Here is a 17,593-nt window from a genome sequence, read left to right on the forward strand (position 1 = left end):
CACTATCACCCTTATATATCCACACATCCATCCATCCATCCATCCATCCATCCATGTTCTAAGCCGCTTCTCCCTCAGGGCCACGGGGGTGGGGGGCCTTACTGGAGCCTATCCCAGCGGTCACCAGGCAGAAGCCAGGATACACCCTGGACAGGTCGCCAGTCCATCATTGAAATGATCCCCACACACACACACACACACACACTATATATAAATAATAACCAATACAAACTCATTTATAACCTTTCATGAATGCTTTGAAAGGGAAGTCTTATTTTAAAGTGGAACCAAAAATATTTTTCAGATTTATGACAATTTTACCACCGACATTACATATAAAAACTCACTGGTCATTTCAGATAGTAAATAAAATGGCTATATTTGCATTTTAGTTATTGTGACCCCTGGTTCCCATCAACAACACTGCAAAGAAATCTGAGTCTTTAAGTTTGTCCACAATGAACCATTTCACATCCAACCACTTTAGATGGCTTTGTTTACATCTCAACAACTGAATTATGCAGAAATAAGTGGAATTCCCTTCTACCACTTCAGGCTTAATGAAATGTTGAGGCTTATAGCTTTTGCCTTGAGCTACATGCGTTATGCTAGTTACACAAACTTTGAGTCAAAGCCTTCACCAAACAGGCTCTTCGGTGGACAACATCTGTTCAAAAGTCCAAAATCAGAGAGTATTTCACAAAAGAAGATTCCTCAGTTAACCAGATTTAAACCTTGTAAGTCAAAGATTACCATCAATAACAAAAACTTTTTACACTCATAGCTCACTATAACAAGCACTCAAGCATTGGAAGCCTGTTAAAAGTGCAGATTCTGAACTGAAATCCATACCATGTGTGTGTTTAGGAGTAAAAGACTAGATGATTAAATTTGATGAAAATAGAGAATATTCAATTTACAGAATTTAAAATAAATGTAAATGTAAATTATTGTTACTCGCTAGATAATTATATATGTACTATATGTAATTTAGTTTTTTCCCCAGACAGAAATAATATGAAATTGTATTTAAATAACACAGCAACACAAAAATAACTTTTAGTTTCTACAGGTTGAACCAAAAGTCCTATAGGATCATCCTCACTTTTGCCAGGTTGCCAGGTCATTCATCTTACTGAGAAATCCTGCTTTGTAAAATACTGCCCACAAACAAGCACAGGGTATGACAAACTAATTCCATCACATTGCTTTGCAATTGTCATGAGTATATGGGCTTATTGAGAAGGAGTGTACTGCAGTCCTGGCAAAAACCGGGAGAAGACGAGGCCAGAGAAAGCCCTGAGATAACCATGTGCTAACCTCCAACGTCAACTTGGTGCCACTCTTGGCAGAAGTCGCACCGAGAAAACATGGAAGTATGCTGGAAAAAGCAGTTTTAGCAACTCCAGCAGCTCCGCATCATCCAATCATATTGAGAGGAAGTGACATCACAGGCTCCTTAGAGTTACAAACCAGTCCAGTCCTTCCGTTCATCCCTTCTTCCACCCTAAACTTCCCCACACAACTGTGGTCGTGGCACCGGCGCCTTACGTGTCGGTGCGGTTTTCTGCACGAGGTTTTTGTACGTGTTTTCTAGTTGATGTAGCTCCGCTCCTTTCCTCCTCCCTCTACTCCCTCAAGCAATGGCCTCAGTGCTGAAGCAGAAAGTTAGTGGCTATGTTGATGTCGTTGTTGGACGCTCTCAGAGCTTCCTGGGCGTCCACTCTGGAGAAACCCATCTCCATCAGTCTAGCAACCTGCGCAAAAATAAATTGACAGGAATCAGACATGCTGAAAAGATCAATCAAAAAAACGAACAAAACAAAACAGCCACTCGAACGCAGCCAATCCACAGACAGTTTCACTTAATTAAACATAAACGGGACAACAGTACAAAAAAATAAGGTCTTAAGATGGTTGCTACTGCTGTCTTCAGCTATGTGACATACTTTTGTCCAGCTTGTTTTGACAACAACAGAGCTGCACGAACATATTTTCATATCGTCACCTTTGAATTTCCACAATGAACACAGCATTAAGGACTGTGATAACAGAACGGATTAAACTATATTACATGGGTGCTGCATGACAGTGTAATAATCTAATATTAGATGTGCATCAACATAAGCATCGCCATAAGCAACTTTTTAAGGAATTAAAAAATATTTCAATGTTTTTATACACTATAAAAAAGTTCACCCAACTCAAACAATTCTCCCAGCTACTCTTTCCTGGTTTGCATCTCAGGTAGACAAACAAAACTGAATCTGCATTTTTTTTTACTCAAATTCCCCTCTAGCTGGTGCTTCTTCTACCACAGAGGCCCCTCTGGCATATTTTCCTCATGAGCTCCCGGATATGCTATGGCATTGCTGGGATTCACATTCATGAGTTCCTGATGTTTGGATGAATTATTAGACAGTTGCACCTCATGAGACCATAGCATGCTTTAAAGTTAAAACATTTTCTCCAGTGTATTAAACATTTGTAGACGCAAAATCGTTGCATTGTGTGCATTTCCTGAGTGGTGTAGTGGGCTAAGCCGTCACCCCAACATGAAGTAGTGAGGTTAAGCAACAGCAATGCCATAGCTATCCATAATTGTGTACACAAGAGGAAAAATGCCTAGCAAGATTGTGTGATGGAGCTAGAATCCTGGCTAGAGGAAAAGTTGAGTATAAAAAACAAGTTCGTTTTATTTTCCTAACTGAGATGCAGAACTAAAAAATTAAGAGAACATTTTTTCAAGAAGTCATGTGAACTCTCAAGTTGAGTTAACTGAGTTAACCTGACCTCTCATTTTAAGAGTGTAGGCCTACATAGACAAAACTGATCAGAAAATGCTGACTTTTTCTTCCAACAGTCCTGCAGATGTTAAATCCACCATGCAGATTCATGACAATGTAGTTACCTTTAGAGACTTACAGTGCAGAATATCCCTTTGTGAATGTACAAGAAGCACGGGTTTTATACAGTTCTAATTAGGGATATACAGATATGGAAATTCTGGTGCCTGCTGTTTTCATTTACATATCTGTAAACGAAAAAACATGATGCCAATACAATATTCATTTCAGTAGGACATTGGTCAAATCTAAACACCTGTTCAATGAGCTGATATGAATGCTGAATATAGCTATACACTGATGTAACACACACACATATATTCCTTTGATATACACACACACACACACACACACATTCAGATTCTCTGAATCTTTTGATATTATTAAGTTTAAGTTAACTTAATTTAACTTAATTAACTTTAACTTAATAATATCAAAAGATTCAGAGAATCTGGAGAAATCTCTGCAAGTAAGCGGCAAGGCAGAAAACCAACATTGAATACACGTGATCTTTGATCCCTCAGGCGGCATTCATTAAAAACCGACATCATTCTGTAGCGGATATTCCCACATGGGCTCAGGAAGACTTCAGAAAACCACCGTCAGTGAACACAGTTGTTGCTCCATCTACAAGTGCAAGTTAAAACTCTGCCATACAAAGCGAAAGCCACATATCAACAACACCCAGAAACGCCGCCGGCTTCTCTGGGCCCGAGCTCATCTGAGATGGACTGACGCAAAGTGGAAAAGTGTCCTGTGGTCTGACGAGTCCACATTTCAAACTGTTTTTGGAAATCATGGACGCCGTGTCCTCCGGGCCAAAGAGGAAAAGGACTGTCTGGATTGTTATCAGCGCAAAGTTCAAAAGCCAGCATCTCTGATGGTGTGGGGGTGTGTTAGTGCCCATGGCAGGGGTAACTTGCACATCTGTGAAGGCACCATTAATGCTGAAAGGTACATACAGGTTTTGGAGCAACATCTGCTGCCATCCAAGCAGCGTCTTTTTCAGGGACGTCCTGCTTATTTCAGCAAGACAATGTCAATCCACATTCTGCACATGTTACAACAGCGTGGCTTCGTAGTAAAAGTTGAGCAACTGAAGTTGTACATCAAGCAAGAATGAGAAAGAATTCCACCTACAAAGCTTCAACAATTAGTGTCCTCAGTTCCCAAACGCTTATTGAGTGTTGTTAAAAGGAAAGGTGATCTAACACAGTGGTAAACACGCCCCTGTCCCAACTTCTTTGGAATGTGTTGCAGGCATCAAATTCATAAATAAAGGCATCATAATCATAAATAAAGTTTATCTGTTTGAACATAAAATATCTTGTCTTTGTAGTGTATTCAATTGAATATAGGTAGAAAAGGATTTGCAAACCATTGTATTCTTATGTTTTACACAACGTCCCAACTTCATTGGAATTGGGGTTGTAGAACTTCATACATAACCACAATGTTTTGTTAGAACAACACTGTGGTTAAGTAAGTTAAGCCTAAATGATAAACAAGTGACTTGCGATTGGCCATTGACACGGAGCAGTTGCACAAAACAAATAATAAACTTTAAAATGGTTGACAAGGCTGTCAGAATTACAATACAGGATACGTTGCTGTTTTCAGAACAAAACTTCGCATCTCCATATTTGTTCATTTTCAGATTTTGAAATGATTGGAAAATGCCAGTTGCTCTTTAAACTGCATATAAATGTCATGATGAATGGACTAAAAGAAACAGCCCACAAAAAAAAGAAAAAGTCTTGTATTCTTCTGCATTAAAAGTAAAGTATTTTTACAAGGACATACAAGGTTTCGTTCCGACAGCAGCATATTAGAATATAGCAGACTTCTTGAGACCAGTGTTCCAAGTCTTAATAACATACGCAGTCCTGTGCAGAAGTTTGAACACCCCCAGTCAAATGACATTTGTTGATTTTTTTTTTTTTTATTATTAAGTGAAAAGTTAAAACAAACTTGACACAGAACACACTCAAATATGGCATTTTTGGATTCTGCATAATTTAGTGCCAATTCAATTTATTTGCCGAGTTTAACACATTGGAAAAAAAAAGTAACATAAAATATGCCATAACCTTTGTACAGGTCAGACTTTGCATAATTTGTTATGAGATGAAAGTGCAGAAGTGTGTTCTCTGTAGAGGATTCACATTTTTTCACTCTGAAAATCAACAAAACATCATCTGACAAGAGCTGACTTGGCTTTTACCCATCTTAAATTAAAATGGGCTGAACAGCTTTTTCATTGGTTCAGGCTGATATTTTAATAAAAAGGAGTTACTGCATTGTAACTGTATGCAACTGGTCTCTCACCTGTTCCTCAGCCACTGGAGTGTCAGGTGGGTGAGGCTGAGGGGGCTGTTGTGGGTGTGGCTGCACGTGGGGTCGATTTTGACCTCTGTGTCTCAGACCAGGAAAAAATCTGTTCCAGTTCAGCAGCCCTCCCTCCTGTGAAGAGGGGAAACACATGTTTACAATGTGAAACACATCTGTACGCCTTGCTACAATTCGTTTGATCACTCTGTTGCAGAAAAGAGTATGTAGCAAACACTCCCTTTTCCTTCCCCTTTTAGGAGAAAGACGAAGTATCAAAAGATACAAAGTGTCACAAAAGTCATCCAGTCACTGTAAATACCCTAAAAGTAAACAACCAGGGAAAAACTTGACATAATCTGAAAAGGCCTGTTGCCCTTTATATTTTGTGGATCTGTGCACACATGGCTTTCCCAACTGCGTCATTGTTAGACATACAGTGAGGTCCAAATATCGGAGAACACTAGTGCAGGGGTTCACAACCTTTTCCACCTCAAGGCTGAACATTACATAGTTACAGATTAGGCAAAGATAAGCTTGTTTTATACCTGAAATCGGGCAGAACGATGGCAAATTAATCTAAAATTTGTAACTGTAATTAAAACAAAAACAGAAAAGCATATGAGAGTTTATATACTGCCTGCTGAACACAGCCTGTTCTTTAAACGGCAGCAGCCGCAACTGTTACAAAACCTCGCAGCAGACCAATTAGAAACTCCAGACCTCAGCACTGTGCATATTTCTGCTCTAAGCATTCCAAGACATTCTCAAATCCGCCTTTTCGGCATATTTAACATATCTATTTAGAGTAGGAAACATTTTCTGCAGTATAAAAGGCCATGTGAGCTGTAAATTTCCAATCTGGCTCGAGCCACAATTGTGCATGGTTTCACATCTGATTCAAATTAGATTCAATCTGACTAAATTTCATGCCTTTTTTTCTTAACCGTCATTCACACTTATTGATGTCAGAACGTGTGAAGAAAAAAAAAAGTCACACTTCCACCTGCCCCATCTTTATCAGTGTAGGCCTGTACTACTATTATGACAACCAATGCAGCTACAGCCCGACCACACACACACGATTTGGACGACAGTGACTTGCAATGTGGGCAAAACTTGAGGACACAAAGCTGACTTGCCCTGCTCTATGAACAAAGCCTAATACATTTGCTCCCATTCAAGGATGGTCTGACAAACAGCTAAAGAGCTGAATCAGTCTGAGGTTAGGGTTAAGGTTCTCTAGTACATCATAGAAAAGTAAAATTTCCTGATACAAAATGTTCCATTGAAACGTCATATGACAGCAGCTTTATCAGATCTTAGAAATTTTACCAGAGTCAAAGTTAATCTGCATATATATCAGCGTCCACAGTGGAGTCTTTGCGTGTACTTGTAGGCAGGAAACTAACCTCTTCCTCTGGTTTGAAAACACAAGTAGAAGGATGTGGAAAAAAAAAAAAAAAAAAAAAAAAAAAAAAAGAAAAGCAAAAGCCATAGTACAGATCGTCTCATGACGGCTTAGAATGACTTAATGCCATAAACATGACTATTCAGTTTATAGAATTTCTATAACCATATTCTTTACAACAAAAGTATAATACAGTTTTGTGCACAAGTGTCAGGCAGCCAGAAAACTTAATCCTAACTAGTGAAAGCTCCATAGTAATGTTACAATAAATACAAATAAACATAAATGCAGTGAAACTAGCAAGACTTTTGTTCTAATAAAGTTAATAATATTTTTTTTACATTTAAGTAACAAACTTGATTTAATCAAATGCATTTAAGTGAAAACATTTAACTTATTATTATATTTATTTAATTTAATATAAAATGTATAGGTATAGTAGCAGTTGCTCATTTTCAGGAACTTTTTCTTGGAAGAATAAGATGACCTACATTCATAAGGAAGAGGATAAAGGGAAAAAAAGTTTAAAAAGACATTAAAGCTACAGCGAAAACGGGACCCCTAACAGCAGTGTAAGACCTGGCAGTCCACCAACACTGTCCACATCAGATAAACAGCACTTAAAGCTTTCATCTTTGAGAGAGAGGAGAAAGTCAAGCTCCACAGGTGTTTGTCCATCCTTCCACTGTGAGAAGACAATTTAACACTGAGTCTGAAAAGACGTGTAGCTGTTAAGAAGCCCTCACTGAGAAAAGGAGACTGCAAAATCAAGCAAAGAAGCTGCTGACAGTCTTACAATAATGGACTGACCACCCTGGAGACCAGACAGCATCACAGACTGAACTTCGGAGATGTGGAAAAGTATTCTTGCAGATTTTTTTGAAAAAGTGACAGCAAGTCTCCTGAAAAGACTTGAAGCTGTAATAAAGACAAAGTGTGGACACTAAGGCTACGTTCACATTGCCAGGTTGAAGGGGCACAAATCCAATTTTCTGCCCTAATGTGACTCTGTGGGATGTGAGATCTGATGTTTTCAGGGCTGTGTGGACATGCATATCTGATCTTTTCAAATCCGACCTAAGCCACTTTCATATGTGATCCTAGATCGGATATGTATCCGATTCATTACCATGAGACCTTAATGTGAATGCTCAGACTGGAATTTATGTGCTTCAAGCAAAAAATCTGATTTAAGCAATGAGGCTTGTAATGTGAACGTAGCCTAAATACTGAAATACAATATATGGATAAAAGTATTGGGACAGCTACACATCACATCCAGAGGAGCTTTTATGACATTCCACTCTAAAACCATAGACATTAATATGGAGTTGGTCATCCCTTTGTAGCTATAACAGCTTCCACTCTTCTGGAAAGATTTTTACAAGATTTTGCAATGTGTCTGTGGGAATTTCGGCTCATCTATCCAGAATCTCTGTTCTGGTTCATGCCAAAAATGTTGGATGGTGTTCACGTCAGGGCTCTGTGTGGGTCAGTCAAGTTCTTCGACATTACATTCACCCAGCCACGCCTTTATGGCACTTGCTTTGCGCACTGGGGCTTAGTCATGCTGGAACAGAAAAGGGTTTTCCCCAAGCTGTTCCCACTACGTTGGAAACATAGAATTGTCCAAAATCTCTTAGTCTGCCTAAGCATTAAGATTTTCCTTCACTGGAACCATGGGGCCATGCATTTTGATCTTAAGATTGTGTGCAGCTGCTCGGCCAAGAAAACCCATTTCGTGCGTCTCCTACCATGCAGTTTTTTGCTGATGTTTCTAGAGAGTTTTTGCTCTGGAAGGGAAATTTCAAAGGAGAACATTCTGGCTATAGCAATGTTGTTGGAGAATCCAGCATTTCAATTCCTCACATACACACCCTACGCGCAGATCTGCCATATTAGTCTAGTCTGAGAAAGTGAACTTCATGCTCATCTGTGGGCAAGCTGGCATTTCCCTTTGTGGTTACAAATTTGCGCACAGATAAAAAAGGTGCACAATAGCAAGGACAGGCTTAAACATAAAAGTGGCAAATAAGACTAATGCAGAGTTGCCCTGCATGTAACTGAGACTTTCCCAATTAGGCTACAAAAACATGCAAAGCAATACTGTCAGCTCAGTGCAAATGTAAACGTTGGTAATCTATTTAATCACAGAAATAGCACTGCATAGGCCCTCAAGTGCCTATATCCTACACCCTTAGAAAAGTGGGTCCTTCAAGGGGTCTATAATAAAGGCAATGTTATATACACAACAATAACAGCTCAAACTCTATTTGAATGCATATGTTCTCCAACATGGTTAAATGGCTCTTCTCTGTGATGGGAAAATTTGTCATATGTTTTAAAAGAACCTTTTAAAACTGGCTTTATATACTTGCCTTGTACATTTTGAAAATGGTTTAAGCATTCTTACAAGTCACAGAACCTTTTTGGTAACTGAACACTTTTTTGTACATTTTCTTTTGTATTTAGTTGTTTTCCAAGTCCTCTTATGACATTTGTGTGGGCTTGTGTGCCAAACCACTTTAAAGTGGCAGATTTCTCTCAGATACTCTCTCTTTAGCCCTTAATTAAAGAGGCTGTCTTTGTTTGTGATATTATGATTCATATCCATACATGAGCTCTGTCTGAAAGGTTGAAATTTGTGTTGTTTTCTAAAAGCAGTCTGGGCTGAAAACATCTTCTACTCTAATAACTTGTGTTACACACTGTCTGTAGTAACAACGCATACATAAATGTAATGAAAACAGACAGGGATAAACTGCTCTGTGTTGTAGGTGTTAAAAAATGTTCTGTTGTAATGTAATGTTCTCCTGGCATTGACCAAACCCAGGCTCGTCCATCAGACTGACAGATAGACAAGTATGATTTGTCACTCCACAGAACAGTTTCCACTGTTCCAGAGTCCAGTGGTGGCATGGTTTACACCACTCCCCCACTACGCTTGGCATTGTGCATTTTGATCTTAGGATTGTGTGCAGCTGCTCGGCCATGAAAACCCCTTTTGTGCATCTCCTAGCATGCAGTTTTTTTTGCTGAGTGTAGTCTTGCGAATGAAGAACAAGAGTTCTTACTAGGCTATCATGCTCCAGGCTTCATTGAATGAGCTGAAACGTTTCCACCACCCAAGTGACCTTCCCTGGTCTTGGCAGGGATTAGTCCAGGTCAACAATAATCTCTGCAGTGTCTTATAAGGTCAATTCCACCTCTGATCAGAGGCCAGCAAAAGCCAACATAGTAAGAACTCTCATTCCTCATTCGTAAAACCAGGGCTGTAGGACAATATTTGTTTTACTTCATTTCAAACTTGAGTTATTACTATGCTAAACTGTATACCACCAACTTCGCTGATCACAAAAACAGGGCCGATGTACAGCCTTCCTGATCAAAAAGCCACAGACTATTATAAAAGAATATTATAAAGTTATCTAATATATATATTATATATTAGAATATTATAAAGGAGAAGGCATTGCACGCCGTTAGGCGAAGAAATCGATGCACACATGACCAAAACCAGCCCTAAATTTCTATTTTACCATGCTTAGCGAAAATCTTGGAGAGGTTGGTTTATAAACAGCTAACCCATTTTCTTGATTCAAATGATATCCTATCTGACGTTCAATCTGGTTTTCGTGCTGGTCATGGATGCTTGACTGCTATTACAAAGGTCCTTGATGACATTATTACAGCATTGGACAGCAAAAAGGCCTGTATAGCTGCTTTTATTGACCTGGCCAAAGCCTTTGATTCAGTTGATCATAGGATCCTTCTACGTCGACTTTCCAGCATTGGTCTGTCTACTACTTGCTGTGATTGGTTTGCCAGCTATTTATCTGAACGTGTCCAGCAGCTGAAAACAGAAAACATAGTGTCAGAACCATTAACCATCTCCAAAGGTGTGCCTCAGGGCTCCATCTTGGGACCAACTTTGTTTTCCATCTACATTAATGATGTAGCCAAAGTTGCTGGTAACTCTAAAATCCATCTATACGCTGATGACACCATACTTTATTCAGTTGGCCCATCACTTCATTCTGCAGCATCTACACTTCAATTGAGTCTCACCTCAGTAGAGCAGTCCTTTCATAACCTTCATCTCCGCCTTAATACTAATAAGACCAAATGCATTATCTTTAGTCGAAAAAAAGATGCTGCTAACCCCCCCGAGATCAGCTGTGCTAATGGCATTACTTTGGAATTTGTTCAATCTTACAAATATTTAGGCATCTGGTTGGACTCGTCTCTGTCTTTCTCCACACATATCAATAACCTCCAGAAGAAAGTCAAAGCTAGACTAGCTTTTCTTTTTCGTAATAAAGCCTCTTTTACTTATGCAGCCAAGCTTACTCTTGTTAAAATGACAATACTTCCAATTTTGGACTATGGTGACATCATCTATAAAATGGCATCATGCACTGTTCTTCGAAAACTAGACACACTTTATCATTCTGCCATCTGCTTTGCCACTAATGCACCTTTCAATACTCATCACTGTGATCTCTATAAACTGGTGGGCTTGCCTTCACTTCATACTCGGCGGCTCCATCATTGGTTTCACTTCATCTACAAGACGATCTTGGCCATAACACCACCATATCTGTCGTCTCTTCTTCACGTAGCCAATAATAAATATCGCACAAGGTCAAGTGAATACATCAAGCTCACCATTCCCAAAACCTGCAGCCTTTGGCTGCAATTCCTTTCGTTTTTCAGCAGCAAATGATTGGAATACTTTACAAACCACCCTTAAACTTGCAATTTTAACACCTCTTACCACTTTCAAGCATACAATTAAACATACAACAGTAGACTGTTGCTCTTGTTAATAATCATGGATAAAAATAATGCACATACTCATACATACTCATTTTTCTCTATCCTTACTCCTGCTTTTTTCATATTTTTTGGTTTGTTTTATGTAAATCTGTATTTTTTTGTTTGTTCTGTTATGTTTTACTTTTGGTATGTATACTTGTTTTTGTATGTATCTGTTTTTATGTGCCGTGGACCTATTTTTATTGGGGCCTTTCGGCCAGGTCATGTTTGTAAATGAGAACTGGTTCTCAAACATTTTACCTGGTAAAATAAAGGTTTAAAAAAAAAAAAATAAAAATCTCCTTCATATCATATGCGTGAACGCACTTGCCTGCAGACCTGCCCTTGAAATTAGATCTGCCGCTCAACTCAGCTGACTTGGGATGAGTGAAGAGTGTAAATGTCTTTGGACCCAGAGATGAATTCGCAGTGTCATTTGGATGCATGGTTAATGAGTAAAAGTCACCTTGGCGATTCATACTGACTACCATGGCTGGTCTTTTCTGTGTGAACCAGAACATGGTGTTCTGTTATCTGGTGGGCAAAAAGCATCAGAGCGATGTGCACAGCTTTCAGCACTAGTACATTTGTGTGTTACACCTGAACCCACAGTAGTATGCCCAGGCCCTCACAAAAAAATAGCTTATTAGGTATTTATTTATGTATTAGTTAAAACAGGTAACATTCAATAAGGACAGTTGTGCTTTGACTGCCCCCCCCCCAAAAAAAAAAATTGGTATCTTGGTAAGTAAAATCATCTTACATCTAGTCAAGATATTTGACATTTCTCATTTGTGAACTTATTTTAAGATTTAAAAATCACTGATTTGTCAAGTTTATTTTGCTCACTTTACTGGCAGATAATTTTGATAGTTTCAAGCATGTTTCTTAACATGAGCAAAATTATCTGCTAATACATTGAGAAAATTTCACGTAATGAAAAATTACTTTAAACAAGATGTCTAGTTAGATAATGTTATAATCGGCTTACACAATTTTCACAATGAAAAACGTTAAGATGATTTCACTCGCCAAGCTTCCATTTTTGCTGTGCTGAATCATCAATCTTGCTGTAGTTCAAAAAAGATCAGACTTAAACTTATTCTCTGTTAAAGACAATCAATGTAATTACAGAGAAAATCAAAACCAAAAATTAAAGTATAATTACTGCCATTTTCACTCAAACTCAACAAATGGTTGACTGGAAGTTGGAACACTGCTAGCAGCAACCTGCTTTGGTGAGCTCACCTTGTCTTGTGTCTTCACTTGCTTCAGAAAAGATGCTGCTCTCTCTCCCTTAGTGACTTCTGGAACTAACAGTGTGTTTTACAAGTTAGCTGCTGGGCTGAGGGTCAAGTTTGCTGGGCTAAGATCACAAACACTGTCTGTTACTTTACTAATAAAATGCTTACTGTAAATAAACCCTGCTTCTTTACCATTTTATGCTTGTTACGAATGACTACTTACTAGTTAATCACTTGTTAGCCAGCTAGTTTACTGCAACATATTTACAGACGGGCACTTTGAGCTCACCTATTCTCTAAAAGAAACTCCTGTCCGCTTGCCTCTTTCCGCTTTATCTCTCACCCTGTGCGCTCCTTGCACTTCTGAAATCCTGATTGTGGTTTTGTTTTCATTTTGGTTTCAGAGCCAGAGCCACAAACTGCTCTCTTTAGCTGCGTTATTCACCTGATGCATTTGCATAACGGAGGGTCAAATCGCTTTTACTTTAGAAGGGAAGGAGACATGGGAGCAAGATGCAAATGGATAAGCAGATAAAGGAAACAAGAGACAGATGAGCAGAATGTGCCATGGAAGTTATTTCTAAATTAACATAAAATGTTAAAATTAGACACCAAAATCAATGTATTTGCAAGTCTTTAGGAGGGCCCACCATCCAGACAGGGCCCTGGCCTAATGCCCTTTATCTGACCTTTTAGCCAAGCTATAGATTCTAACAGGGATGCCACAGCCAGGTAACAAAGCTCTGGTTCAGTATCAATGGTAGACCATGCCTGAAAGGTTTGGATGGGAAAATGTGTCTCCCATGAATGTCTTACCTCTGTGCAAGAAGAAATGATTTATGATGAATATGAATTAGGAATTTGTACGACCGGAATTCTCGGGTAGAATAAGGCTGTGCAGCAGCACGGCTGATAAGCAAGAACAACATAGGCAGCACAGGGATTATTATGGACCTCAAGGGGGTAGAAAGTCAAGTTAGAAAAGTGTGAACTTATTCAGTGGTGCTGCCTGGACAGACTACAGCTAACGGTGCCTTACACTTTGCATTGACTACAAACAACACTCGGCCAAAAATACTTATCCAAGCTCTGATGGTGTCCATTGGCAAACATCGGCCACGACCCAGGCAATATAGTACTCTGCAAAAGTTTTTGGACACCTAAGTGTATTAGTTAAAACTCTCTATCTGGGCGGTAGTTGTGTTTGCGTTTGTAAAATCACCAAGTTTCATTAAAACAATTGCAAATGTAGATAAATTATGAATACACTTTCTTTCCAGACAACTACAAATAAAATACTGGGCTTCCACAAGGAGATTTATGGAAATTAATAAACAAAAACACTGATAATGTTATTTATATTTATTCTAATATGTATTTGTCTATGCAAAAAAAAAAGCTTACTCCCAAAGTAAACAGATTTCTAAATCTTCTGGACAGTACTGTTTGAGCATGTATTCATGTGACAGCACAAGAATGATGAATTCAAACAGACTGTTTTTGCAGCCATACATAGACCGTAAGGACTGGTGCGTGAACTATACATTACTGAATGGTTGGTAGTTAACAGGGAGCACATAGCGTTCCAGTAACATCATGGCAACATGGATCACAGTGTCTTTCATTCATATCCAACATTTCTGTATTCCTTTAACAAATTTGGTTGAACCCAGCAACTGCGTTTCATGCATTTGACATTACCTGCGGCTGCTGCTGTGCGTTCCTCCTGAACTGGGCCAATTGGGAGAGCAGCAGCTGTTGGTCCAGCATGTCCATGCGCTGTTGTCGCTGGATGTCCAGTGTGGCCCCCATGCCCACTGGAGCCTCGGCTCGTGGCTCTGTGCCCGAGAAAAGAGGCTCCAGGATGACAGAGCAACAGTGAGCTAGCCATCTGGGAACCTGGAGAAACTGCTGCACTGCTAGCGTGTTGTTATAGTAGAGCAGGCCAGAGATCTAAAACACAGCAACACATGGTACCATGGTAACTTCATCAAAGAGGAAACAGTTCAGTCGCCATGGCAACATAAATAAACGTGACAAAACAGAAACGGGGGGGGGGGGCAACACTTGAATTTATAGTCAGATATTTATATGTCATTACTAAGCATGGGATGAGGTGACAGACTAAACAAGACTTGAGATGTACAAGCATGAGGGACTTTTTCTTGTTAGAAAGCTACAGATTTTTTTTTTTTTTTTTACTTACCAATCCACTAAGAGCAACAAGCCACATATACGCGCTAGAGGTCAGCAACTAGGAGACATAAATAAAGATAATCACATATAATGAAACAGAATTTTTTTTTTTAAGTATTTCTGCAATCAGTTGTTTTTTTATCTTTATTACTCAAATTAAAAATACACTTAAATGTTAGGCTTACTGGGGGGAAAAGAGAAAGAGAGAAAAGATGACATTCTGAGCACAAAATAGGTTGTGCTATTGGGTCAGTGGTCAGAGAGTAATGCAGCAAAGGGGGGCTAACTTTTTTTTTTTCAGGGACCAACAAAACTGACACAAATAAAGCAAACTTTCATATAAGAATAATAAAATAAAATAAATAAAATATAACGGAAAGCAGGGTTCATCCAGAACAAGTCAAAGCCTTGACTAACAAAATAAAAATTTTAGCATCTTTAACAGCTTGAAATGTGACTGCAACCAAGAAGAGTAGCCTACTGAGGTGCGAGCACAGTGGAATACGTTTATCTGTTTTCCTCAGACCTGAGAGTTTCACTTCAGCAGCAGACACTAAACAGTCAAAAAGATTTTGAAACTTTCACCAGTCAAATAATGAGCTAACACTGATATGAGTCTATGGGGGAACAACGTGTTACTACTGAATCTGACTGAGTGATGCTACAAAAAAGAACATGTTCCAGTGGGGCCCCAATTTGGCTGATAGGTAAAGTAGCTATTAAGTTAGCTGCAAAAGTAACTTTCAAACCACGTCTTGCTCACATGATCTAAGTGAGCTTCTTTAAATCATTAATGTTATATAGCTTTAAAATGCAGGACAGCAACTAGCTGTGTCTTTACATTTTTATTGAACATTAGCACCCTGGCTGGTCACTTAATGGCAGTGAGAGAGAGAGAGAGAGAGAGAGAGAGAGAGAGAGAGAGAGAGAGAGAGAGAGAGAGAGAGAGAGAGAGATGACAATACTGATTAAGTCTTAGTGAGAAGATAAAAAAACAGAACAAAAAAAAACAAACAACAACAAAAAAAAACAACCAAGAATGCAACATGTTTTTAACAGAGTGGGCTAAAATCTCAGACTCTCACTCTCTCAGACTCTTTCTCTCTCCCTCCCCACTGAATCAGCAGAGCTGAAACAAATGGTAGACAATTATTTTCATACAACAGTCATTTGCAAATATTACTACTGACCTTTTTTACCCATGGATGAGTGATTTTGGCTTTTTAACAAGTAAAACGCAGATTTACACGACAAAGCTTAACACGAAGCCCTGCCTGAAAGTAGGCCACTTTTGTGCATGGCTAAGCACACTTTAAGGATTCATCAGTGAACCACTGACCATCTTTATAGAACTTTCTCTGAAGAAAACTGGCAAGACTCCACATGAAAGACAACATATGAGTCTTCAGGCCAAAACAGCTGAAGCAGCAACTGGTTACAAGCTATCACCAGTACATAACTGCTGCTTTGATGCTTTGACACATCCTAGCATACACTCTGATCTAGTCACGCTCATGCAGGATGTGCACTGTCGCTGAGCAAAGTCTAAAGGTGAAATCAACAACAATCACCATGTTCTATCCTAAGCAAATGCAACACCCTACAGTGTGTTTTTCACGAGCAGCAAAATCAGTCCCACTAGATGTTCACACTTCTCACCACTGCTACAAAACAGATGTACATTAGTTAGACATCAAGTTTAATCAATGTTATCAAAGCCACTGTATGACTGTTTTTGGTAAATAAAACAAAAATACATTATAAGTAAACCTAAGAGAAAAAATAAATGCAAAAAAACATTTATAATTATATTATACATAACACATTTAAAACTGTGGAGTATTACTGTACATTTATCTGTCCATGTTAATCAGCTATTTTAAGGTGCACCCATGCCAACTGTCTAAAGTCAAACATCATCTAAAGGATGATAAAGCCCCCCAACATTGGACTGTGGAGCAGTGGAACTGTGTTCTCTGGAGTGATGGAGCCAAAACCTTTAGGATGAGCTGGAGTGATCCTGAACTAATCATCCAACATCAGTACCCGACCTCATTAATGCTCTTGCAATTGCAATCCAACCTGCACAGCAATGTTCTAACACCTAGTACAACGCCTTACCAGAAGAGTAGAGGCTGTTACTGCAGCAAACAACTAGTACTCTTGATTTAAGAAGAAACACTGGATAAGCAGGTGTCTAGAAAATTTTAGACCTAAATTATAATACATTTACAAGGGGTCACCAATGTGTTATTCATCTCACTGTCAGAAACAAAACCTTGTATCTCAATTTTTGTCGTTTTTCAGTTTTTGACAATTTGAAAATGCCCGTTTCCCTTTACATAGTGTGTTGACTTCATGATGAATGGACCAAAAGAAATGTCCCAGAATTACTTGGGAAAAAGTCTGGTCTCCATTGACTTACATTAAAAAGTTGTCTTTTTATCTTTCTCATTTTGGATATACGAGGTTTAGTTCCAACAGCAGCGATACATGAATCAATGTATTAACTGTAATACATTACATAAGGTCACATTTTCAGGTTACCTGCAGGCCCACGATGTAGACGAGCGATTTGTTGGTGATTGAGATGTAGCCCAGCAGCTGAGTGACCTGAACACGAGGGATGGAACAGAAGAAAGGCACAAAGAGAGCAAAGACCGGACCCAGCCTGAGAGAGAAAGAGAAAGAGAGACTACAATGTCATACCAGCTCCAGTACTGTGCAAAAGTTAACAATATTAATTGTTT

General features: G+C 38.9%; 1 protein-coding gene across 1 annotated transcript in view; it reads right to left on the reverse strand.

The window, feature by feature from the left end:
• Window positions 1-407: 407 nt before the first annotated feature.
• ubac2 (UBA domain containing 2) overlaps window positions 408-17,593 on the reverse strand; it is a 44,379-nt gene continuing 27,193 nt past the window's right edge. The window contains exons 5-9 of the mRNA XM_017712141.2: window positions 17,391-17,514; window positions 14,854-14,901; window positions 14,349-14,600; window positions 5,175-5,309; window positions 408-1,757 (exon numbers count right to left, since the gene is read on the reverse strand). Coding sequence (XP_017567630.1) covers window positions 1,650-1,757; window positions 5,175-5,309; window positions 14,349-14,600; window positions 14,854-14,901; window positions 17,391-17,514 — 667 coding nt within the window. The 3' untranslated portion in view covers window positions 408-1,649. The remainder of the gene's footprint in view (window positions 1,758-5,174; window positions 5,310-14,348; window positions 14,601-14,853; window positions 14,902-17,390; window positions 17,515-17,593) is intronic.

Source organism: Pygocentrus nattereri, chromosome 12 (assembly GCF_015220715.1).
Source record: "Pygocentrus nattereri isolate fPygNat1 chromosome 12, fPygNat1.pri, whole genome shotgun sequence".
Lineage (NCBI taxonomy): Eukaryota > Metazoa > Chordata > Actinopteri > Characiformes > Serrasalmidae > Pygocentrus > Pygocentrus nattereri.